A 27,862-nucleotide genomic window follows, 5' to 3' on the forward strand; every position below is an offset into this window, starting at 1 on the left:
AAATTTAAATACAAGGTAAAGGGCAACAGGCATTTTCAAAGCATGTCAAAAACTGAAAAACGACAAAAATGGAGATACAAGGTTTTGTTCCGATAGCAGCGTTAAGCAGTTATCATACACTGGGTGTTGTTGTTTACAGGCTCTCAATAATCGGTCTAAATCTGTCTTCATGATCGATGCAATTGATCCGTGTTCTAGAAAGACTGACCTCACCCATGAGGGCTATATGTAAACTTTTTGAGCAGGTAGCTCCGGTGCTAGAAAAGTTACAAGTGTTTTGGCAAAGCTGAAAATATTGTAGCACAATATTATAGTTCCTAATGACAGGGACTTTAATTTGTGATACACATCATTTTCTTGGCAACTAAGAGGAAGCTTAGTATTTCACACACACAACAGCAGAATATCAGAAATGTGTGTGTTTATGCAGCATTACGCAGTGCTATTTAATACACATTTTTTAAGTGAAGCTATTTATGCTGAAAAGGAATACTAAAGACAGCAAATACAGTGAGGACAGCATTTTCTCCAAATTAATCTCCAAAATGATTAATTTACAGGAGAAAGCATTCTTACATTAACATTCTTAACGTGCAATGTAAGTTAATGTAACTTTACATAATGTACTGAAATTTACATAATGTACTGACTAATTTTTTTTTATTTCTACAAAAAAAAAAAATATATATATGTATATATATATACAGCCCCAAAACATAACAATTTCTTGGAATTTTACACTTTGCGTTTTTTTTTTTTGTGGTTGTCAAACATAAATTTTTAAGTATTGCTTCTATCAACCTGAAGGACTACAACTACATAAATATCAGATCTTATCCAGCTCCTCAGTTTGCACAACTAAGCTTGGGCAGACGATTTGGGTAGTTGGGAAATGTTTGTCCTTGCAAGTGCAAAAATATTGTGGCTTTGTACAGCCCTGTTCATCACATACTCAGAAAAGTGATAGAAGTTATCACAATAACGTCATATTGCCCGCTCCTAATTAGACTGATATTAAAAAAGCTACACCAAAATATACACTACTGTTCACAACTTTGGAATCAGTCAAACTACTCGCCCAAAGATATTTTTATATGTTTTATTGAAAAAAAAGAATTCCGTCAACTAGAATGAATTAAATGATAACTAATATACTCTGATTGTCTATTAACATAATTTTTGTCTCACATTATCTGCCCTGAGACCTGATCTCCACTTTTTAAAATGAAGATGCGTTCTGGATGCCACACTTACTATATTTTACTATGCTAACTACATTCTCAATGTGCAGATTTCCTAGTGATTTTAGAATCTACAGCTCCGTTCAGCTTTCCGGACACATCTAACATCTCTTAATTTTTTTAAGCTTCCTACTAATCACTTGAAATCGATGAAATTCCCAGGGCTAGCATACTGAATTCATTTCATATATTTATATGAATTCACATAGATTTGAAAGGGATAAAAACAGTGATTTCAAACTTTTAAATGGTGTGTATCACACCAAAATGTCTGTTATTTCTTATTTATAGTGTTTACTTTCACTACTGTCAATGCACCCCCTCCCCTGAACCTCAACGGACAACTAAAATACAAAAAAATGTAAGATATGGGCCCTTTAAAGTTTATGGGCCTGTATAAGGGTCCACACTTCAATTCCTCCCTCTCCTAACTAACTACAGCATTTATACATTAGTTTCAGACTGAAAAACTGACATAGTTACTGATTAATAAGTCTTAAGACTAATAACTAATTAATAACCATAGGGTTCAAAACCATTAAATCTGCTCCTGGGCAAGTTGGAGCAAGGCCGGGGCCAGGCCTTCAGCTAGCCAGTGCAGGTTGTTAATCAGCACTGATGGACCCGGACAGAGGAAAGCTAAACTGAGTCCACGGACACAGCATGGACGACACAAACCCATGCGATGAAGCCAGCAGTGCAGGTCAGAGCTGAACAGGCACCGACTCATGATGGAGGAGACGGCGGGCAGCGTGAGGCCTGCTAAAACTATCACAGAGATGCAGGGTCTCTCTGGGAGGCTAAACGACCATCTGTGCTCCTGCAGACTCAGTCTGGCCTGCCTCCTCCTTCCAGCTCCACTGCAGGCCCCATTTACTTTGTCTCTCACAGTTCCTATTTCACATTTTTCACCATCTCACCTTACCTTCCTCTCCAAGTCAAGTATTTTACACTGGTTTACACAAACGTAATGTGAGGGTTCAGACAAGCTTACATAATATTGCTTCGAATGTACTTGCTGAGCTGCTGTTTCACACTGCAGCTGTGTGGCTAATGTAGCCAACAAGTAACAGAAGATTCCACCTCATGTATTACCACGCCTACATCATCACACACTGCAATTATACACCCCCCCGCCGCCTCAGATTTAGATTTTACGGTTATTAACATACATATAAAAACTTGACGTGTAGGTTCACTGGTGGTTTTGGACAGTACATATAATATTTTTGTGTTGTAGACATCGACCCCTGGTTCCTATCACCACCACTGTAAAGAAATCTGAGCCGGCAAAGTTCTCTACGATGAGCCATATCAAATTAAACCACCCTGAATGACTTTGTTTACATCTGCACCACTGAATTACGCAGGCATTTTGAAAAACTGGTGGAATTCCCCTTTAAGCTGCACCCTTAAAAAAGATGGTGCTTCAAGAAATTGGTTCTATATAGAACTATGAAGGCCTTTGCATGATTACAGGTTTCTTTCCATCATGAAAGATTCTTCAGATTGTGCTATAGATGGTTCTCTATAGAACCTTTTGGAAAAGGGGATATATATAGGACCCAAAAGGGTTCTCCTATTGTTACAAGCTTAACACTGTAACAATAAAAGAACACTTTTGGGTGCTATATAGAACCATTGTCAAAAAGGTGTGCATAGAACCATCTACAGCACATTTCCCATCAATCTGAAGAACTCTTTCATGATGGAAAGGAACTTTTAATCATGCAAAAGCCTCTGAGTGTTCATGCTTCTACATAGAACCACCTCCATTACTAAGAACCCTTAAAGAACCAGTGTAGATGCCCAGTGTGGTAAAGATTTCTAATAAAGTGGAGAATAAGTGTAAATCTCACTCTGTAGGATTAATCTGGCATTAAATTTGACCTCACTGGACTTACATCTTTCAATCCACTGTTCACAGTGGTGTTGATAGGAACCAGACGTCTGGAGAGTTTAATGCCTCTAAGAGCTCAGAAAAAGCACAGAAAATTATTACATATATTAAATATACATTATTATATACACATTACATGCGCACTTCTTGACGTCGAGATATTGGTTTATGATAGTTTTGCACTGATATTTTGTCCTAAAAACATTTTTTAATGAAAAATGACATGAAAGCACCGTATTTTTTAAGAGTGTGGCCTTCACACTTACCAGTTTCTAACTGACATCTAAGGACAGTGAGATGTGCAACAAATCCCGCAGATTGAGGGTGTTAAAAAGGTGGCAGTGCTTCCTGCATTCGCAGTTACAAGACATTGAGAAATCACAGCTGTTGGTGACGGAGAGGCAAAGAGACAGACACAAACTCGGAAAAAAAACAGGGCATCTATAAATAGCACCTCTGAGACGAAGGGAGAGGAAAGGCCACGAGGAGAAACCAAGAGTGAGTGAGAGTGAGAGAGAAAGAAACGAGAGCAAGAAACCTGCAACACGACTGATTCTCGCAGTTCCTCTTTAATTTCAACAACTGGATTCAAACACAACAAATGCATTGTACGGCATCCATCAACAGAATTAACCTCGCAAAGCACGTGTACACAAGTCATCGGGCAGCCGCTTTAAAGGAGTCAACCTGCCACATTTACAAGCTCAGAGAAACTCACGTTTTTAAGGGTGCAGTAACTATGGGTAACCGTTTTCTCTGAAACAAAGTCGTCTGTAACGATACAGGCTCAGCTTTATAGTAGATCAATGTGGAAAAGAAGCAGTTTTTTGGGGTTTAATCTAAAAAAACCGAGAACCCACTGTACACTGTATGCACAACATTAAAACACCATAGTGGTTTAATGAACTGCACTGGTAGTAGATATCAGACATAAATACATGTTTATAATACAAACTATGCTGTTCTCTGTACTGCATTTAGAGTTAGAAAACTCAGGATTTTAGCCATAATATCAGGACTGTCTTCCTTTATAATAAATAAAACAATACGCACATCAATATATCAGTAGTCACTCAGCTAAAAACACTTCACGCTAAAGCTCCGGATCTAAAAATAGATTAGATTTGAGAGCAGAAAAGGACAGATATGCTGCACTGTAATAAGACTGATTGTATTCTAAAGAGAAATAAGAATGACATTTTTTTAAAAATTGGAATGAAAGTGCTATAGGCTTGTCTTTTCTTAAAATAAATAAATAAATAAATAAATAAACAAACAATCAAACATTTATCCTGGGTGCCATAAAACCCACCACAATCCCACCAGCCAGGCTGACAATGCACTTCTGCTGATGGCATTATTAAAGGGCCCATATCCGACATTTTTCTGGCATTTTATTTCCACCCCGCGAGGTCCACTTACAATGTTAGTGTTGTTTTATGTACTAAAAACAGTCTTAATTCATTCTTACATGACCATTTTCCAAACAGGCTGTTTTTGTTCCTGCGCCTTCAAAACTGGTATCTTCTGATTGGCCGGACACTCCTTATAACTTCAGTGTGAATGGGCGGGGCTAAACTGCTTTAGGCCGAATATGTAAATGCGTTGGTATTTGCGACATCACAGAAATTCAAAACAGGATGTTTTTGCAGCTTAGACTCCATACGATAGCTGTATAGGCTGAAAGCAGTTTTATATACTACATCCAACTATTTCAAAATAGTGAGTTGAACTTAATATTCCATGATATGAGCCCTTTAATGAGAAAAAGCTACAGGAGAACAGCAGCCATTTGGAATTTGGGTGCTAAAACATTACATATTGGTTAGGTTGAGGTAAAATGGGACGATATGGGGCACGCAGTGCTGTGCAAAAGTTTTAGGCACTTGTAAAATCATATTTAAAAAAAGCGAATTAACTGGGCAGTGAATATATACTTGCTCATAATTTCGTAAGAAATACAAACAATACTAATACAACCAGAAGTGGTTTTATGTGTCACTGTGTTTGTTTTATCATTTCTAAATGTCTACATCAGAAAGCCTAGTATTATTTGTAGTTACTATCCAGTATGTGGTTTGGCTAATCAATGCCAAGTCAAATAAAAGATGTAATTTAATTAAAATCAGGTGCGCCAGGTGATGGATTGCAACTAAGTGATGTGGAGCATCAAGGAGAAACCTGGAACCAGAAGTCTACATTTTAAAAGACAAAACAAGAAATTCTCATTATTTCTACTGCATCGATGTTTCTTGAGTTTAATCTAATGTCATGTGGAGTTTTTGTAAACAGAAACACATTAATGCCCAGATAAATGGTTTTAAAAGGTTTGATTAGGTGCCCCAGTGTTTTGCACAAAAAGGCCCTGAATGTTATTATTTTACTCTGTTTAGGCCTCTAATTAGTAAAATACTCTATTGCCTATTTATAAAGCAACAGCTACATTTGAATCAGCTTTCCTAAATTGTCTCAAAATACCTGAATCCACTCTATTGACATACATTTTACATATATTTTAGATATATATGCCCCTACATTGTCCTTCTGTATTGGTGCCTGACCCAAAATCTGAATGAAAACAGAAATGTGAGTCCTACACACTTAAAAAAGAGGGTTCTTCAAGGGTTCTTTAGTAAAGAAAATGGTTCTATGTAGACTCAAAGAACACTGTGCATGATTAAATGGTTCTTTGCATCATGACAGTGTTCTTCAGGCTGATGGAAAATGTGTTACTTATGGTTTTACATCTGACCTTTTTGAAAAGGGTTCTATATACCGAAAAGCGTACTTCTATTGTTACAATGTCAAGCGTACAATAATACAAGAAATTGTTTTGGTGCTTTATAGAACCCTTTTCAAAAAAGTGCTATATAGAACCATCTACAGCACATTCTCCATGATGCAAGGAACCATTTAATCATGCAAATCGTTCTTCGAGTGTTGATGGATTTAAACAAAACCATTTTCTTTACCAAAGAACCCTTGAAGAACCATCTTTTTAAGACTGTAGTGCGCCTGGCTGGTGGGCAACAGCAGATTACAGCACACCAAGATTACAAAACACATTCATATTCAAATCAGTCCCGCCCCTCTCTGTTCAGTCTGCTCCTAACAAGTGTGTGAAAATCATATGCAGGAATGACAGGTAGAAATACTTGTGGTAAGGATCCGATACTAGGCAAAGAACCATTCAAATCAAACGAAAAAGAGATCTTGTTTTTTGCTTTGTCATGTCAGGCAGAGACGGCACACTGACAAAAATGCACTGCTTTGAATGCTGCTTGATACAAATGTGTACATCATATAATCTTATGCAAAAGTTTGGGCATCCCTGCTCAAACGACATGTTCTGTTAATTTTCTAAGTGAAAATAAGTGAACACATCCTCTACAGAGACACACTTCTGCACATTTTAATACACAATTACTGTTTACTGGCTTAATTTAATGTACTGGATATAGAAATAAAACATGCCATATTTGAAGGAACAGGAACGGTCTTCCAAGTGACATCAGACATGCTTCATCTGTGACTGTTTTTAAAACAAAGCTTAAAACACATTTTTATCGATTCATTCAGCAGCCGTTGAACTGTAGACTGAGGTCTGTACACTGTTGGGTGAATGTATGGTAGTGGTGTTTTTTTTGTGTTTTATTGTGAAGCACTTTGGTTTTAAATGTGCTGTATAAATAAAATGTACTTACTTACTAGTTTGGCAGAAAAAAAGTCACACTGTGCTCAAACCACATCAACATGTCTGCACAAGCTTAAGACCTGGATGTGGTTCGAGCAGATTGAGAGAAGTTTCAGGGATGTATTTACGGAAAAGATTTGGGTGACTATTGACTTCTAAAGAAGCATAGTTCGGACACTGGGCATGTCTCGACCGATCGACTGCACCTGAGATAAGTGGAAAATCTGGAAATCTGATTTTTTTGATGAACTGTTTCTTCACATGTGTTCTCTATAGAGGAGGTGTTCACTTATTTTTACTTCGAAAAATCAATAAAAGGTAATATCAAGAGGGTGTTCAGACTTTTGCACATGACTGTAGGTGCAATCAAGTGACCACTGGGAGTATATTTTATATTACAGCACAATAATTTCTAAAAGCATGAAAAAAGGCGAAGCTGCATTAATGTGTCTAATGTATAAACGATGTGCACATTTGAACCAATTCACGTTAACGCAGCACGTTTTTTCAGCGTAAGAGTGAAAGCGGATCTTATCGGATTGTGTTGATCGGCTACGGCCGACACTTAACAATCTGACCTGTTCTCATAATCCAACTTTACGGCTCTCTGGAAAAGTGGCGGAGTAAACATCTACGTGAATCCACTCAAATCTGTGACATAGACAGAAGGACGTTACCGGGTATGGGTATCCCAGCGTGTCCGAGGTAGTCTCCCTGTTAGCCACGCGGTCTTGATCATATTGTGCTCACTGAAGACTGGAAGGGTTTTGTCCTGGCTCATCTTACCTCTCTACATTTTCACTCTTATTTGGTTTGAAATAAAATAAAAAAAAATCAGTTTTGTGTCTGTTTTTCAAACTTTTTTGCAAGATTGTATCATCAGAATGTCTGATCTCTCCCACTTCCCTTCAAGCTTTGTAGCTTCATATTCAACACTCCTCAAAATTAGCTGGCAAACAAACAGAAGGCAGCAGCGTTTTTTTTGCTAGTCAGACTATGAAAAATAAAACAGCTACTTCCTCACTGTGCATAAAAGTGCATATCGCGACATGCTTAGTTAAAAATATACCAGACTATGAGGTTGAGCAGTCTATGATGATCATACTTTATCATCCACTGATAAAAAATAGTTCAGTTCAACAACGGAGCTATGGCTAAATATATTAATAAATATATATATAAATAATTAACCCAATACACAAATCATGTAGTAATAAATAATGTATAATACATCAGTTTGCCACACAATAATACTACGTCTTTCCTATCAGATAAACCAGTTCACTATGAGGCAGCATTAACTGGAAATAATGTTTCCTTATTAGTCCTCAAAACGTTTTCTGAACTGGACAGTAGCAATACTCTACTGTAGAACATACTGCATAATATTTAAAAACAAGAAAACTCACTAAGGATCATGTTGAACAATGTACATCTTTTTTTACACTAACGTACAACCTTTTTGGGGAATAGGTGGAGTTAACGTGCTCTACGGCCTTTGTTCAGTCAACAAATGGAGAAATTATATTTAACATTTGGTGTTTGGCAATTATTTGGGAATTATTATCAAATGCTCTGAATTTAACACTGTTTACATAAAACGATACAAGAGAACTACCAAAGATCACCTCACTGGTGTGGATATTTGGCAGTTTAACCTGTTCATTTCTGTTATATAACACTGTTAAACCTAAATGGATAGATGGCACAAAACAATAAATAAATAGATGGAATGTACTGAACACTGACAAAGACAATCAGCACATAATCAATAATATGTAAAAACGGTTAGGTACAGTGAAAGCACTTCAGAATCAAAACCGGTGCGATGTTTCTGCACAGCTTTTGGAATACTGTCAAATTAGTGAGGATTAAAACACTAATAGACCGTAAACTTAAGAATTAATGACGTTTTTAAAGGAGAAAATGTGTTTGTGTGTGAGTTTTGTTCATATATGGACGTGCACATGTATCGTCAGGGCTGTTTTCCCTACTTTGGCCCTGATCTGAGACTGTGGAGAATCTATTTCTGCAGACTAAAATACAGTAAACAGTGTTTTTAGCCTGGATTCCAATAGTGAGGGGTTTTCTGGTGTTGTGGTCTGGGCCGACAGGTCAGTGCAGGGGGTGTCTGGACACTAAGAGCAGAACGCTGGCTGTACCGCGTGAGTGCAGCAGCCAGGAGTCTGTGTTGCGGTCAGCAGGCGGATGGTTCTGGGGCTTTAGGGCTCCCAGTCGTCATCATGGTGCTGAGAGGCGATGATGACGACGACGGTGAGGATGGTGCAGAGGACGATGGAAGCGATGCCCACCGCCAGACTGATGAAAGAAAAGTTACGCGCCTCGCGAGACGCTATCTCCGCCGTCACCATGTCGCCACGGGCGACCGCAGTACGCACCTGACGGAGAGAAAACGTGTGTCACATGAGTGTCACTGTAACGAAACATTCTTTCTCTGAACATCATTTCTTTTAAAGTTAAAGCTGCACTATGTAAGATTTTGTGTTAAAATTGAAAGAAGCAGCCAGAAGAAATAAAAACATGCTGAAATATGGTGTCCGTGCGCTGCCATCAGTCACTCCGTAAACCCCGAAATCATTTAAAAGTCAAAGCTGTCTCAGACTCCGGCATACGTCTTCACGTATTAACATCGCACACCCAGGATCAAAAAGAAGGTCTGGCTCGAGGTTTAGATTTTAAATACTTTTTTACCGTGCTTGCAATCAGATTCATCTGCTTGGGGAAGGGGTTCGAAGCACAACGCATGTTACAATGTTACAAAATGTTCTCCAAATCCCCAAAACTTACATAGTGCAGCTTTATCGTAACAAGATTTAATTCATTTTAGACCACTTTGATTGGTCCATTCATCATGAAATGCACAACATAAAAGGAAGCCAGTGTTTATGAATGAGTAAAAAAGGAAAAGATAAATGAGTTACAGGGTTTTTATATACTAGGGATGATATGCTGATGATAATGGGTGCATTGCATTTTTCTAAGATCCAAGTCATTTTAATACACCAATTCCTCAGCAGGGGTCCAAAAACCAAGGTGATAAGAAAATAGCTGGGAATTTGGGTATAGTTACCAAAATCAGGCAAGAAAACTGAGGCCGAAAGATGAACAGACAACAGAGGCATACAAATACAAGGAGTATATGTATGCAAAACTGAATTAAAGATGAGTGAAACCAATACAACTAAAAGGATCAAATAATGAGCGGCAGGTGGAGGAGCCAGCAAGAGGTGGAGCAAGAGTGCCCTGACAATGCTGATCTAACTATGACTATATATAATGTCAATTTCTGCAAGTTAATTTTTTAAATCCCCTTATTTAAGTAGTGTGTTAGCACTAAGGGTAACGCTTTATAGCAGTAGTGAAGCATCTGAATACATGGAAGTAAATATCTTGTAGATGTTCTGTTGATACATTACTTACATTAAGTAGACGTTCTGTTAATTTGTTACTTCCATTACGCAAAACCTAACCTTACCAACCATACCAAAAACCTAACCCTCACCCTGGCCCTAATGCTAATCCTAACCTTAACATCAACCCAAAACCTAATCCTAACCCTCATATGCTTTTGACATGCTACTGAAAGTCCTTTGAGTGTTTGTTTCATCTAAAAAAGGACAACTCAGAATAAAGTGTGGCCTAACTAAGCTAACAGCAATTCAAACGAACATTTTTTGGCTATTCTCTGTTAAACACAAACGTCTGAGGCTTGTTTAAGACATTTCTTGTGTTATTTGAAGCTTTTAACAGACACTAACATATATTTTGCCTTGTCTGTAACAGTTTTGGTGACTTTTTCAGTACAGAGTCCTGGCATAGAGCTCCCATCACTGTTTTCCATTTCTAGCAACTGACTGAAACCTGGTTAGACTACGGCTCATATTCGCAGTCAGTAACATATCTAGGACGTCCAAAAGGCAGAGAGTAATTTTTTTATTCTTACAAAGTGTTGTTCCACTACCAAACAGCAGTCCAGTGGTCAGAAACTGACCAATGCTGGAGGGTATAGAGGAGTGCTGATAAATTGTGCAGGAACAGATGGACTACAGTCTGTAACTGTACATCTATATAGCATACCTATAAGGTATATATACCTATATACCTATAATGAGTGGAAGTACAAGGTAGGGGTTTCTGATAAAGTGGATGGTGAGTTTACAGCCATATTGACTTACAGTGTAACCTCATTACTTTTAAACTATTGCAACGACCTTGTAACCGCGCTAAAATATGCCTGACAAAGGTTCAAAGGAAATTTCTCATTTCCCAGTTGAATCAACTTCATATTCAAAGTAATTCAGGACACAATCTCATTTTCATGGCATTAGCTGGCTGACCCACCTGCACAGCTTTGATGATGGCGATGATGCCGGTGGGCCAGAAGCAGCAGACGGTGGTCAGGACGGCGATGGGCAGGTAATCATGAGGGGGCCGGCGCGGTTCCATCAGAGCTATGCCAGGAGGCATCTGCATGGCCATCTGCCCTGGGGCCACACCTGGATGGGGTGCACCATTAGGCAGGTAAGGCTGGCCCTGGGAAGCAGAGACAGAGGGACTGAACAGTTCAAATGATCTGCATGTTACACAGCTCTAATTAAGATATTTTTCCATTGCCTAACATCCACACTGGCAGAATTGACATCTTAGTTAGTGAAGAAAGCTTGGTTGCAAGAAATATATTGTTGCTATCAGTGCAAAACCTCATATCTCATATTTTTTTGACATAATTTGAAAAAGACAGTTGCCCTTTATGCTGTGTCAAAATTCCACACTGAATGGACCAACATAAATGGTCCGAAATTATTTGGAAAAAAATATTTCTTCATTTACTTGCATGAAAAAAAATGAGGTTTTGTTCTGACAACAGTGATATATAACATTTCTCATTACGAGACTACTGTAAGATTATTATATGGTTATTCAACCTATTTCTAGACATTTGTTTTTACTTATCTTAAGACATCTTATCAATTATCTTACACAATGACGAAGCATGACTTTTAGAGATAGTTAGCCTTCAGTTTGGGCCATATGTGATCATTTCTGCTAGCACCCCTATGGAATTTCTAATACTGTGTTACTCATCTCATGAGTTTTATTTGAAGCTTGTAGCAGACATTGACATATTTTTTCTTTTATGTATCAATTTTTCAGTGACTTTTTCAGTAAAGGGTCATGGCATATGGCTACCGCCGCTGTTTTCCATTTCTAACAACTGACTAAAACCTTACAGCCTATGACTCGCATTCACAGTCAGTTACGTATCTAGAACTTACAGAAGGCCTAGAGTGACCATTTTTCTTACAAAACTCACAGGAGATCAAAAACGTGATTGGTCGATTCCTCTGTCACTTCCTAATTATGTTGGTAGTTGATCTAAAATGTTTGGCTGTCAATTTCGGACACCTTAACAAATGTACTGTTTCTACATAGAAACCAGTGGGAAAAACATTCTGATTGGATGATTTTTCATTAGCTGTTTCATTATTTTAACGCTTTTGCTTCCAAACAAAACTCAACAAAGAAATAAGAGTAGTACTACAATACATGCAGAGATTAGATACAAGAAGTGACAGTTTAGTTCATCAAAAATGAGCTATAAATGACAGACATTTTTAGTTCACAGCAATCATTAGGTCTTCTCTGAAGGCCTTGAGAGCCCCAAAGGTTCCCTAATGATCTTACTGCACTGGCAGATGGTTGCATTTCCTTCAACCATTATTTCTTGAGAGAAGCAAAATTATTTCCCAGCGCAGTAACATAAGTGATAAGATTATTAAAAATAAGTAGAAATGGGTTTAATAACAACAAACAAGTTATTAGGAAAATATTAATATTATCTTACAAAATATTAAGGTCCAGACTTTTCCATAATGGGCAGAACAACACTACATTGAGACCTGAGAAACACTAAAGTAATTTCAGGCTACTATTAACCATTTGTAATATTCTCTGCATTCAGTAGTACAGGGAGATTCACTCGAAAGAGGCCCTGAATATTCTGTAATAACTCTCTCTAGGACAAAGCAATCTGAACGAAACAATGCAATGTGCTCCTCAGCATATGGAGCTTTGAACAGGCCAGGATGCCCCTGCGTCGGAGTGATGAGGTAGGCACTGGACAGCCGTTGCAACGTTTAACCCCTGTTTGCAACTTCCTGGTGCATACCCCCGTACCCCTTCATGTGTCTGGCAGAATGGAGATCACTTCCAGCATCGCATGTAATGCAATCGATTACACATACATCAAGGTATGAAGCGTATTTTTTGGTTCAGATTGCTTCATCCTAACAGGATTTACTACAGAATATTTGGGGCCTCTTTCGAGGGAATCTCCCAGTATAAGAGTATATCTTTCAGTTGACCTAAAAAAAGCCAACTTACTGATCTTTGTTTTCTTCTTAATTTATGGTGAAAAATATACAATGCTACTTGTCCTATAACGTTCAAGTAAGAACTTTGCAGAACAAAATCTGCAGCTAAAACTTTGCAGGATCATAGAGACAAAACCTGAATAGATTCCTTGTTCTTTTTAAATTGATTCAATATACAGTGATCATACATCATTTTTACATAGGAATGAATGCGGGAATGCATCCTTAGTTATTCCAGTTATATAGTGCATAATTACCACCTGAGATAGCACAGCAATCATGTAGCAACAGCCTATAAACCACCTGGTATAGCATATGAACTGCCTAGCAATGCCTTAGGATAGCACAGCAACCACATGGCAATATATTAGCAACCAAAATACCATAGCAACAGCCTAGCAACACCTTAGCAACCACCTGGAATACCACAGAAACAGCCCAAAAGCACCTAACAATCACCAAGAAACACACTAACAACTTGAAATACCCCAGCAACCTTGCAGCAACATCATAGCAACTACCTGGAATTGCTATAAATCTAATTAAGTTATCAAAAACAATCAACTGTGTTCTGTTACTGCTTTATCTGTTAAAGCATTATTAGCTGGCTTTGTCAAGCCAACTTAATTTTTGTTCATAATCTTTTCTAGTTCAACTTGTTTTCATTTGCCAAGATATTGTCATCGCATTAACATGCTCTTTTTAAAGCAATCCACTGTTGTGCCTATCAGCAATAAATTGCTTACACGTCTTCAGAAATGGGACCTGACTCACCCCTGTTCCAATAGGATAGACTGGGACGTAGGCCGTGCAGGGCTGGAGCTGTAGAGGGTATCCGGGGTGCAGGTAGCCCACCGGGGGATGAGGGACAGTTCCTCCAGCCCCGTGTGTTTGTATTGTGTAGCCGTTTGCCGTCCCCTGAGGCCCGAGCGTCCCGCAGTGGAACTGGGTCTCCTGCAGGTAGCCCTCTGAGCCGGGGGGCGGAGGAGGAGCGGGGTAATTCGGTTGGGGGGCGCAGCCAGGTGGGGGAGGATGCGGAGGCATGTTTGGGTCCTGTGAGGGAAGGTAGGGCGGAGGAGCCATTTGGGTCATCTGCTGCGACATGGCCTGCCTACCAGCTGCCTCCTCTAGAGCTGAGATCAGACAAGAGAGAGACACTGAATATCAAACAGCACAGACAAAAACCACAACGTCTTCATGGATTCTGAGATGATTTGGGACAAACTGACTGGCTGCAGTTCACTAAGGCTTATCTACAAATCGTCAATGTCATATAAAAACCTTTTTTTAAACATCGTTTGAAAACAACAGCCACCCTTTTACACTAAGTGAACATGTCATGGTGAACGGAACTACAGAAATCACCCAAAATTATTAAAAAATCTTAAAATCTTATTTCATTAACAGATTATTAGTTTATTTATTTAATGATTGCTTTATAGGTATAGATACATGAGCATAGGAAATTACAAAAAAACTGTTAGTGATCTGGTGATTTGCACTGTTTATTGCTAGATGGGCCTTTAATAAAGCACCATTCATTCAATGGGTTAAAAAAGAAAAATGAAAAATGTTAAAAAACTTGATAGGAAATTTAGACATAGTTACAGAACTGGATGCTTTTAAACTCTACTTTAAAATTACACCATTCATGGAAATGTTTTAATTCATTAGAAAGAGATTTCCATATTTTAGCACCCTGTACTGTTAAAAACTGTTTGAGGACAGGACGTTTTGCAATAAGGAGCCTTGCGGTTTCCTGCAGCAGGGCCCCTGGTTAGAGAACATGCAAAACCTAGAGAAAACATGCAAATGTCTAACATTTGCAAAACAAAAGTACTGTATAAAGAGATAACTAGTTTATATATATTTGGGCAGCATGCCTGTAAAACGGCATAGACCAGCATGGCTGGTCACCAGCAAGACCATGAGCATATGTTGTGTTTTGGTCAACCAGCATGACCATGGTGAGGTGACGAGCTAAATTAGAACCACACCAGCACTAGACCAGCATAAACCAGTTTAGAACAGCTTAGAACAGCTTAGACCAGCATGTGCTATGCTGTTTTTTTTCAAGACAGCACATGATGGAGAATCTCAGATAGCCATGAATTCTTGGCCCATATGTGGCCCACAGCTGCAGTTCTCTTGACGTACAGTGTTAACTCAGGGTGAGTCTGGCTGCCTCAACTCAGCCACAGGTCCACCGTATGTGGGCCAAATCTGGGCCAAATAAATTTAACGTGCTCACCTTACATGGGCCATGTCTGGGCCAATCAGGGCCAATTGTTGGGTGGTACTTTATTCTGAGTGGTCCTTTTTAGATGTAACAAACAGTCAACGGACTCTCGGTAACATGTTAAAAACATGAGGGTTAGGTTTTGGGTTGAGGTTAAGGTTAGGGTTAGGATTAGGGCCAGGGTTAGGGTTAGATTTTGGGGAAGGTTGGGTAAGGTTATCCGCCCAGTGACTGCTGGGATGGGCTCCAGCTCCCCCCGCGACCCAGAAGGATAAAGCAGCTTTGAAAATGTGTGTGTAAGGTTAGGTTTTGCATAATGGAAGTAACATATCAACAACACATCTACTTAATGTAAGTAATGTATCAACAGAACGTCTACAAGATATTTACTTCAGTGTAATCAGATGCTTCACTACAGCTACTTCACTGATATGTTGTTGATGTGTTATTGATAATCTGTTAAGAGTTTATTAATCATCTACAAAGGACCACTCTAAATAAAGTGTTACCAATTATTGAATATGGTTCTCTATAGAACCTTTTTTGGAAAGGGCTACCCATAGCACCAAAAGGGTCCTTCTACTGTTACGGTGTCAAGCTTGTACTAATACCAGAACATTTTTTGGGTGCGACATCGAACCCTTTTCAAAAATGATAACACATTCTCCATCAATCTGAAGAACACTTTCATGATGCAAAGAACCCTTTAATCAAGCAATGGGTTCCTTGACTGTTCATGGCTCTATATAGAGCGATTTTCTTTACTAAAGAACCCTTGAAGAACCATATTTTTTAAATGCGTGAGGCAGACCAGTGCTGCACAGTTAGCCTGCCCATTGTGAGGCAGGATAAATAATGACCTTTTCCTGAATTTATATTTGAGTGAATAAATTTTCCCTAGTGAATAGTTTATTTTCAGGAACCCCCAGATTTTTGATTTTGAGACATGTTTTTTGCACTTTGCCTGTGTGTACAGTATATTAACATTAATGGAAGGAGTCGACAAATAGTTTGGGCACCAAATAGGACATTTCGTTTTAAACTAGGCTAACGCTGCTAACAAACACTAGAAGTCAATAGTCTTATAGAACATCCCCAAAACTTCCCCCGGCTCCCTTAAACCACATCCAGGCCTTCATTAAGGTCCCACAGACTTGTTACTGTTGTTTCGAGCACAGTATGACTTACTGTGAACCATAAAAATGAACAAAAACTGTGAACTGAACTGTGAAGTTATTTTAGACCACACCTAATTTCATACTTCACAGTTAGTCATACTGGGTTCTAAACCACGTTGAGATCTAGTGTTTTTTAGCAACTTTAGCCTTGCGGTTCCAGCGCTAAAGTAAAAAAGCCAAATTTGGACATGAACATGTCTCGGCTGAAGTGAAAGTTTGTGTAAATATAATTTCAGAATCGGAATCTTTATTTGACAATTACCAGCTGTACAAGGAATTTCTCTTGGTGCAGACGTCAACATCAAATTAAATCCAATAAAATAAATATAGAATAAAATATACTATATATAAACATAAAATAGACTGTACAGAAACAACACGTACAGATGCAAACAAAGACTGAAGTACATATATACAGTATGTACAGCAAAAAGCATTGAGCATCAAATCTAAATATATATGTAAATGTAACCATATTTGTAAAATATGTGTATTGCAACAAGTTAAAGTGCACATGTACGCTGTCTAAGTAGGAGAGCCTTTATTCAGAAGGCATGTCATGGCATATTATATACAGTGATTATGTACATTACAATATATGTAATAAATCTGTAAAATATTTTTTTCGCCAAACTTCCTTTAACAATTTTTCTTCCTCCTAAAATGCTACTGTTTCAGAGATGCAAGGTTGCAACTTAATAGCTAATTATATGTTAATAAGCAATTAAATATTCATTATTTATGTATTATTTACTGCTCATTAAGCATCAGTTAATGATAAGTTAACTAAGTTATTAGTTCACAGCCTATTTACTCATTAATTGTGCACTGACAGCTGCTTATTACACTGTTACTGAACTGATAAGTGTGTTTCTGCTTATAAATAAATGACATGAGAATTAGTGACTTATGAGTTAGTCTCATTAATTACATGTTAATCAATCTACTGACGGTTATAAATTAATTACTGCCTTGTTTTCCTCCTAGTAAAGTGATCACTTTTACTACAAATTATAGTACAAAATCAGGATTAAGACTTAATTACTCTCTCAAGCAAAGTGAAAGATATACATACCCGATCAATTAACATTTATTATAGACGATAACCGAACCATTCAGTTATTTATTAAACTAAAACAAGTCTGACACTTTCACATCTCATCCAGTGACATGGTTGTATACGGATCCCATGATTGGGTTTCCATGGTGTCGCTCCAAGAGAGCCCTTATGGCACCTTTGCTTATAAAGACAACTGTCTACACACATCTTTGAATAAGCAGCCTGTGTTTCAGGCCTAAGCTGTATGTCCATTTAAGTTTCGGCTGTGATTCACAGTGAAGTGTGTATAAGCTGGCCTTAATCATGAATTCGTAATATAATTAGTGTAGTAACAGATCTTCACTTCACTTAAAGGGACACAGAGCAGTAATTACTGGTGGTCAAGGGTGGAAATGTAGACAGCTCTGACTATAGTCAGGCAGCTGAACACGTGGAGGTGAAGGAAATTGTAACAATAAATCAACTGACTGATTAACAGATAATTAAGTGAACTGACTCATAAGTACTTGTTAGTTCTTATGTCACTTATTTAGTGTCATTAATAGTGTAACCATTTAATCTGTATTTAAGCTTTATATGTATATGTGTGTGTGTGTGTATATATAGCCTAAATACAGATTAAATGATCACACTGTAATATATATACATATATATATATATATATATATATATATATACATATATATATATACATATATATCGCTATACAAAACCTCGTATCTCCAAAATGGTAACTTTACAGGAGAAGCAAAAAACATACTTTACTTTTAATTTAAGTCAATGGAACCAGAATTTTTTCCAAGTAATTTTGGGCCGTTTCTTTTGGTCCATTCATCATGAAATTTACAAACAAACAATGTAAAGGACAATATGTATTTTCAAATTTTGTCACAAACTGAAAAACAACCAAAATGGAGATACGAGGTTTTGTTCAGACAGCAGCGCTATATATATATGTAGTTAGAAAGATAGATATAGATAGATAGATATATTTAGACATAGATATAGATATATAGTACTATAAAAATAAGTCAGGCCCCTTATGATAATGATTATCATAACGATTATAATGAAATGATAATCTACACTTGGTTAAGCAGCAAAGTGTTGCTGAAGGTTAGAGTGAGCTTTAAAGTATGTGTAGTTGAATGTAAGTCAAAGACAAAGAGAGCATCTGCAAATAACTGGACACTGAAACAATAATCGGCACTAACAGAACCAGAACATAAAACAGCAAAGTCTGAAAGTGTAAATACAATTATTTTTTCAAATATAGTGCATAATCATGAACTGATTATCAGATTAAAATAACCTGGAATGTATCCTCATTTAAAGGCCATATTCTCAAGTATAACACAAAGCGTCACTGTATCTGATGAAAGCCTTCTGACCACAGGTCAGGCTTGTTATCAGTGTGACATTTTACTGCTGCTGCTGTTTTTGGTGGTGTTGGTTATCATGTTTTTTCTGTTGTGGACAGTGTGTTAAAGGTTTCTAAAAACGTATCAATATAGTCTATAAAGTAATTATATTATTTCACACACCTATATCTGCAATGGGTTGGCAACAACGTTTTTCTTATTCAAAAAAAGAAAAGAAACAGGAAAACATACATTAAATAGAAAATTATGTTTAACAGAAAATTACACAGAATCCTCAACAACTAAATTTAATATCAGATTTTTCCGTATTTAGTGTGTCCATCCTTTCCACACCTCCAGTGATGTTGAGGTCTGGACTCTGGCGTGGTCAGTCCATTGTTCAGCTTCTTGGTTTGATGTGTCCGTCTCCTTTTCTCAGTGAGGTTCTTCTTGATCAGCTACACATCCTTCCAGACCCATAGCGCTGAGTCGTCTTCTCACAGTGGAAGGATGGACAGAAACACCTGTGGATGTTTTCAGATCTGAAGCAGCTTGATTTTCTCCTCTCTCTCAAAGATGAAAGCTTTAAGTGCTGTTTATCTGATGGGGACAGTTTTGGTGTCTACCAGGTCTTCCAGGTGGTTGTTAGGAGCCCCATTTTCTCTGTAGCTTTTAATCAATTTTGGACTCCAACGTTGGAAACTCTCATTTTCCCCCCTTCTTTCCTTTGACTTTCCCCTTAATTATGCACGTATCTTGTATAGTGTAAAGGAAACAAGCATACCCTGCATTCAATTTTGACTGCATTGTCTTCTTCAGTTCCAGCATTTCCTAGTGAGTCCATTCAAATCTTCAACAAATCTTGCTGTGCAACCTCTTAGCCAGTCAAGACTCTTCTGTGTTTCTAACATTTGGGTCCATCCAACCAAACAAGATCTGCAGTCTTCAGAATTCTGACATCTTTAGGAGTCACATTAAAGAGTGAAGGTATGCAAGACACTCCATATACAGACACTGTATATACTGACACTACCGCCATCATGTTTCATATAATGTCATATGAATGGATGAACATAGAGGACTGGAAACATTCAATTTTTTTCTTTGTTAACTGAACTTCTGCCAGTTGTGTAGGTGCCTTCAGCCTGCTGAGTCATTTGCCATTGCCAAGATAACAATGCAATAACAAGCAATTGATCCAGGCATGCTTAATACACTAAGTCTCCAGACGATTGCAGACACCTCTCATCCAGCATTTCTTCTGAAAGCAAGGGTATTAATAGTAAGTTTGTCCCTCTTTGCTGCAGTAACAGCCTCTACTCTTCTGGAAAGGCTTTAGACCAGATGTTGGAACATTGCTGTGAGGATTTGATTGCATTCTGCCACAAGAGCATTAGTGAGATCAGGTACTGGTGTTGGATGATCAATTCTGGATCACTCCAGCTCGTCCCAAAGGTACTGGATGGAGCTCCATCTCTCCAAAAAATGCAGCCCAATGCGTGAGGGCTTTACATCCCTCTAGCTGATGCTTGGCATGGTGACTATAGACTCACATGCAGCTGCTCCAGAGCATCCCATTCTATTGGTTAATGCTTCTCTGAAGAGATTATACAAGATGTGTGCGCAAGTGAGCACCTCTATCAACAACGGGTGCACCTTAAAGTGATTTCACTTATTAGAAGGGCTGTCTGGATACTTTTGAAGCTTGTTTACCATTTACAAGCCAATTTGGCTGTGGCTCGACACAAATCCGTGCCAGTAAAGTGTATTGATAACATGGGGCGGTGTGGGGGTTGGGTGTGTATGTGAGAGAGAGAGAGAGAGAGAGAGAGAGATAAATAGAGAGAGATGCTCGAGGACAACCCATTATGTAACCTCTGACATCGTCACTAGGGTAAAGTGGGAAAGGATGCAACGGTCCGAGGCACTGCAATTCATATATTGGGATGAGGGACAGAAAGAGAGACAGATGAAGCGATAGAGGGGTGGAGCAGTAAAACCAGTAAAATCAAATCAAAGCCATTATCCTTGTTCCTCCTCCAACCTGTGTCTGGAAAGCTGCAGATAAAATCTCCCTGCAAAACCCTGCTCGCCTCCCTGCACAGCAAATGAACCACCGCTTACATAAACTGCCATGAACCCCTCCATCCATCTCACCGGGCTTAGAGGCCAAAAGAGCACGGGACAGTTTCCACTTTAAATACATTACAGCCAGCAGCCTCTCATACATTTTAACAACAATAATTTGATGTCAGATGAAATAAATATAGATTTTTCCATACAACACCTCCCCCCCACTCCCTCCACATCCCAGCCCAGGCCAGAACACAGTTTAACGCAGCTCTTTCTGCCGTGTGCTGTTCTGTGTAATTAATATTTCTCCAGTAATATTTCCATATCTCTGGCCCAAAGAGGCCTTCACAGGCACATAATGAACCCAAAGTGCCCACAAAGCAAAGGAGCAGAATCAGTGCTGCAGTCTTCAGTTATCAGAAGCTTCATCTTCCTTTCACTCTCAGTCAAGACTATTTAAACACCCTCTAAACAGAAAATGTAGTTTTATGAATTGTATTTGACGTGTTGTGAGTAGAGCGATGGGACAGAGCGGTGCGCGTCCCCGTGGATGCAGCTGCACACAGCAGCGGGAGCGCGCAAACACGACAGAACGGTCGGAGTTTTTTTCCTACCCGTATTCCGACAAACCCCACCTCCTGCGCAGCGATTGGCTAGTTACGCGGTACGCCATCACGCAGCAAAACAAGCGCAAAAAAGCAAAGTTCCTGGAGGAATTTATTCGCATACGCAAATTTAGACATGAAAAGCGTATTTCCTCTTATCTGTAAAGGAACTAAACTGCATAAAAAGCTATTCTGACTTCCTAAAATCCTGAACTGCTGCCCAAACTGTCTAACAACAATTATCTTACATTTTTTTCAGTATTTATCTCTTTTTTCTGTGCCGTTTTGTTGTCTTTTGTATTTACTTTAGTACTGCGACAAACATAAATACTGAGATATCGTTCCACTGTGTTCTACGGTTGCTATGGTGACGACAACGCCTTCGTAACGGTCCGACTTAGTGGAGCTGCTACAAACTAGCCAATCACAGCACAGGACCCGGGCCATACCGCCCAATCACAGCGCTGAAGGCGGGACCTACTGGTCAAAACTACTGCGGGAGGCGGGACAGCATGAGCCAATCACAGCACAGGGGACGAAACATGAGCCAATCCCAGAGCAGGGAGGCGGTGTGTGTCAGAATACAGGTGGGGGAAAAAAAAACACCGCTGTATCGAGATCGTGCGTCACAGGCTAATAAGGACTGTAAATTAGCAGTTAAATGAGTAAAACGAAATGAACATGTTATAAACGTTTTTCATGCAGTGAAGCGTTTCGACTCAAAGAATCGAAAACTAAAGTAATGTGAACCGATTAACAGAGGTGCATTTAAAGGAAGCAAAACAAAGAAATTAATCAGGAAAATCTGCATTACCGTGTTTTTCCGACGACATCCCGTTGAGTTGTGCGATGCCTTTCAGCTGTCCCTCCACGATCCGCTTTGAGGGGGGAAATCAGCCAACACGTCTGTCTTTGTGTCGATTTAAAGCGTTAACATAAAAGGGAGAGTGGTGAAAATACCTCCAAGCTAAGAAAGCATCTTCAGATGACAGACCATCTCTGTCTAGCCCGGTTATTTTGCGGTAAATCCGTCTATGTTGCACTGTTTTTATTTTTTTTGTTCTATTCCAGTACTAGAGCAGCGCATCCACCTCTACCAGCGGAAAATAGGTTCCCTCAACGCCTCGCGTTACACTGAATTCATCAGGCGCACGGTGAGGCTGTCTTAAAGAGACAGTAGCATCTGTGTGGGACACTGACACAGGATCTCAAACCACTGGGAATAATTCATAAAGCAGGATGTCTCACTAAGCCGGATAACCTTGGTCAAAACTGGGGATTGGTCAGTAGAAATGACCCAGACATAGGCTTCTATTGGACAGCACGTTAGGCTTAAGTTATCTGGCTAACTAAAGCCCCCCTTAGAGAACGCACCCCTCTTAAAATACCAAGTGTACACACTGCTGAGGCTGGCTGCATGCTTCCACCCCCATTGATCTGAGAGAAAAATGTGTTCTCATGACTAACAGGGCTTCAATGATTTCAGAACGATACTGGAAAAATGACCACTCAATGGCTCTGCATTGATATTTAAAACTGTATCTGATACGCCCTTAGGCCTCATCTGGGGGTCCCTCATTTGCAGCCTTTCACAGAAAAAAATAGGCATCTTGGTACATCCTATCTGCTTTTGCATCCTTTACAGCTCAGTTGCATGCTTTTTATGGGCATGCTGCTTTGCAATCTTTTGTTGTTGAATACATTTTCAGAGACAAACCAATCTGTGCAGTGTCATTAACATGATGCATAAAATATCGAAAATCGTGTCAAATCTTGACCTCAGAATAAAAAAATGATATAGAATCTGCAAACAGTTGTTCGTTACGGCCCTTAATGACAAGTGACAGAAAATATTCAGCGTGATCTAAACTGACAGAGCTCCAACATTGCACACACAAACTTAGTCCAAACGGTCTCATAGGAGACTCTCCACCACCGATGATGATGGTGAGTTTGTGTAAGATGATTAACACTGACATCAGACACATGCACATAAAGACCCCAGAGTCAACACGTAATAACAATGAAGAACGCATTCAAATTGTATTTTCTATGGCTTCTGCAACTGTCAAAGATTCACATGAACAGCTAGAGAACCAGCTTGATTTGCGTGATATGCGCTGTTCTTGGCTGCCCCCTCTGGTGCAGTGCAAGCCTGCTGTGGAGATCTTGCCAGAGCCGGTTTACGGGGAGCCTGGCCTCTTCCTATTTCCCCCATTATATCAAAAACATGACTGCAAAACACCAGAGGGCGCCCACGAGCGAGTCCTTAATGAATGGGGGTGAACAGAGCTAAACGGCTAAAAACGAAAAGTTAAAATATTTTCTAATCACTCACCCAGAACGTTCCCTTAAATTTAGAAAGTAGAAGGATGTATTTCACTAAAACTTACCTGTATGTTTCCTGTTGTCTACAGCAAACAGGTACTGGGCTGCAGGACACTAACATTACTGCTACTGAGTGCTGATTGGTTGGCGAGCGGAGCAGCTCATTGTCTGTTCGCGCTCACTGACATCATGAACGTACATTAGGCACCGTTTTAAACTCCTATAACTCGAGTTCAAAAGCTCTTAAAAATATAACAGCGGTGTTAAAATGTTTTATGCTGTTCTGTGTTCACGTAATTCTTTTATATTAAAAATGCTTAAGTATTTATAAACTATGATTTTGCTCAAATGCTCCATCTTAACCCATTAGTTTTGGACTCGCTCTGGAGCGCCCTCTAGCGCTTGAGAAACCCAGAAGACATTACAGAGTGGGAGCTCTCCTCTCTACAAGTTCTCTGATTTTGCCTCAGTCAATCCACAAAAGCAGAGATAAAAATCCCGCCGATAAAAACGTCTCTTTAAGAAAACACATTCTGGAATGTGATGCTAGTTCAAAAGATAATTAAAACAATGTTTAGGTAAGGGACATTAATTAACATTATTGTAGAAGTATGGATTTAGGCGAAGCAATGTGGAATTTACTGCTTAATATGGATTATAAATAGACTAAATCAAAGGTGTTGGATAGTGTAGTGGATAAAACCAGCACTGCACACATTAAATTGAGTTTCACTCACAATGAGAGCGCCCTTTTCTCCTCTAGCCTCCAAAATCTATGTGCACATGTATTGCTTTGATTACACATATATCAATATATCACTGTAATATGATGAGATCTTTGACTTCAATCAACAACACTGCTTGCTTGAAAGACAGAGTGCAATGCAGACTCAAAGCACCACTGTTACGTTTTTCCTTTGTATTACCAAAGACGACAAAACGAAGGCCAAGGACTTGTTTCCATATACAGTGGAATTTATTACTGTATAATGTATTACAGTCCTGACCGGGTTTGTTCTCAGTATCCAATTCTGTACAGATTTCTTCTACAATCTGAGGCATTTCCTAGCAAAGCAGGCACACTCTTTCTCAAACACACACACAAAATGTAAACATGTGTTCTGTAATTCAAGTACATACCTGGATCAATTTTGCTACAATCGTTATGACTTAAGTATCTTCAGGCGGTCGTAGCCATGATGGCTGTAAAGCATCTCACTGTGGTGCTGAAAGGCCATTTTTCCTTCAGCAATTTATTCTGTTTTGCAATGCTTTTAGTGATAAATACAGTACAGTGCAAAGGCAGATCGTAGCCTTCATTCTTTTAATTTCCAGTCAAAATGGCAACTTTTTTTTAGCATCTTGAAAAAAATCGGTACAGAAAATTACACTGAAGCCTCCACAACTAAATATCATTTTTGTCAGTATTTAATGTGTCCACCTTTTGCCTTATAAAAGCTTCCATCCTTTTTTAGGAGACTTGCTTTCAGTTTTTCGAAGAAATCTACAATTATAAGTTTAGTCTTAGAAGCTGGTGGCACCTTCTGCTTCTCACAATCCAAATAATCCCAATTACAAATTTACAGTAATCAGTCCACAAACTTTATTCCACATCTCAGATGTCCAGTTTCGGTGTTCTAGTGCAAATGTTCTTATTTTGTGTCTGTCTCCTTTTCTCAGTGAGGTTCTTCTTGACAGCTACACATCCTTTCAGACCCACAGCGCTGAGTCGTCTTCTCACAGTGGAAGGATGGACAGAAACACCTGTGGATGTTTTCAGATCTGAAGCGGCTTGATTTTCTCCTCTCTCTCAAAGATGAAAGCTTTAAGTGCTGTTTATCTGATGGGACAGTTTTGGTGTCTACCAGGTCTTCCAGGTGGTCGTCAGGAGTCCCATTTTCTCTGTAGCTTTTAATCAATTTTTTGAACTCTAGTTTTGGAAACTCCTGCTTTTTCAATTTCCTTCCCTGACTTTTCCCTTCATTATGCAAGTGAATATATCGAATCTCAGTGACATCTCCTTTAGTCATTTTAGATGTACATGAAAAAAACATCTGAAGGCATCGAAGGTGAGTTGCTTGTGTGAATGTTACTGTCTCTAACATTGAAAGGGAACATTACGTCCTTTGGGAACAGATTTTGCTGGGAAGACACTAAATACACTAATAATGGGCAATATTTTGTTTAATATATGTTTCCTGTTTTTTTTCTGACACCAAAAAAATTAATCATTAGTACGTAATGGCTGTTCTGACTGGAAATTAAATAAACAAAAGTGAGCTCTCTGACTTTTGCACAGTACTATACATACATACACAAACATATGTATCCCTTTGATTAGGGCATTGCTTGGTTCATGCAGTCATCTCTAATTGGATTGGAGCCTTAAGTACATTTTCTTGTCCATCATTCCTCTCGCTAACACACTCAAGCAGTCGTGCTGCGTCCCTCGCTCTCTCAGTGCGTGTAGAGAGAGGCCGTGAACACAATGTCCCTGCGGATGGCCAATGATGCCCTCTCCATCTTACTGCCCAGCACGGAGTCTCCGACGATGCGAGCAGCCTGTCTCACCTCCTTCAGAACCTCGTCCAGTCTCTGAATACAGCGCACCACCGTCCCCTCCTGCACATCCGTCAGCTGGGCAATCTCAGCAAAAGGCTGTAATAGAGACAACGCTTTAATACTTAGCACTACAGTGTAATGTAATACAAATGCATGTAGGCAATGATCTGCTGATGCACGAAATATCTAAGTGATACATCAGCATATCGTCACTGTCCAAAGAAAACCATGCATCTCCATTTATGTCGCTTTTTATTTTTCTGCATCATTTCAACACACCAGTTGTCCTTTACGTTGTGTTTTATGATGAATGGACCAATAGAAATGCTCTAAAATCACTTGGAATAAAATCCCTTTACATTGACTTACATTGAAAGGTAAGAGTGTTTTTGCCTTCTCCTGTAAAGTTACTATTTTGGAGATACTTGTTTTTCTTTGGACAGCGACGATATCAACAACAGACCTCTTAAGTTGTGTGTCATCCGGTAGTCAGGGTCATGCCTGCATTAGGAACTTTTTGGAAAGCACCACTATCATGTCCTTTGGTAAACAAAATGGTTCCAAACCAGGTACATTTTGTCCTACATGCATTTTTCCCCCAGAACGTCACTGGATCCTCTGAATTACGAGCTCGTTAAGAAGTCAAAATACATATAATACTACATACACTATATGGCCAAAGTATGTGGACACCCCTCCTAATTATTGAGTTCAGGTGTTTCAGCCACACCCATTGCTAACGAGTGTATAAAATCAAGCACATAGTCATGCAATCTCCATAGACAAACACTGGCTGTAGAATGGGTCGTAGTAAAGAATTCAGTGACATCAAATGTGGCACTGTCATAGGATGCCAACTTTGCCAAAGTCATTTTGTGAAATTTCTGCCCGTGTAAGAAATCATCTATCCTCTGTTGCAACACTCACCATAAAGCTCCTCTGGAAGCAACATCAGCACAAGAACTGAACGTCAAGAGCTTCATGAAATGGGTTTCTATAGTTGAGCAGCTGCACAGAAGCCTAAGATCACTATGTGCAATGCCAGGCGTCGGCTGGAGTGGTGTGAAGCACACCACCACGGAACTCTGGAACGTGTAAAACGTTCTCTGGAGTGATGAACTGCATGTCGCCTGGAAGACCGATGAACGAATCTGGGTTTGCCGAATACTAGGAGAACGCTACCTACCGGAATGTATTGTGCCAACAGTGAAGTTTGGTGGAGGGGG

General features: G+C 39.1%; 2 protein-coding genes across 3 annotated transcripts in view; both read right to left on the reverse strand.

The window, feature by feature from the left end:
* Window positions 1-8,408: 8,408 nt before the first annotated feature.
* prrt1 (proline-rich transmembrane protein 1) lies at window positions 8,409-23,110 on the reverse strand. The gene is made up of 4 exons (XM_036566169.1): window positions 22,561-23,110; window positions 14,005-14,363; window positions 11,198-11,389; window positions 8,409-9,234 (listed from the first exon to the last, which is right to left on the reverse strand). Exons 1-4 carry the CDS (start codon window positions 22,577-22,579, stop codon window positions 9,058-9,060), a joined length of 747 nt encoding a protein of 248 aa, XP_036422062.1. The 5' UTR covers window positions 22,580-23,110; the 3' UTR covers window positions 8,409-9,057.
* A 2,802-nt stretch (window positions 23,111-25,912) lies between these two features.
* The window catches only part of skiv2l (SKI2 homolog, superkiller viralicidic activity 2-like), a 53,111-nt gene continuing 51,161 nt past the window's right edge, over window positions 25,913-27,862 (reverse strand). For both annotated transcript variants that reach the window (XM_036566170.1, XM_036566171.1), the window contains exon 30: window positions 25,913-26,732. In XM_036566170.1, the coding sequence (XP_036422063.1) occupies window positions 26,532-26,732 (201 nt within the window). In that variant the 3' untranslated portion in view covers window positions 25,913-26,531. The remainder of the gene's footprint in view (window positions 26,733-27,862) is intronic.

The sequence above is a fragment of the Colossoma macropomum genome, unplaced genomic scaffold (genome assembly GCF_904425465.1).
Source record: "Colossoma macropomum unplaced genomic scaffold, Colossoma_macropomum, whole genome shotgun sequence".
Lineage (NCBI taxonomy): Eukaryota > Metazoa > Chordata > Actinopteri > Characiformes > Serrasalmidae > Colossoma > Colossoma macropomum.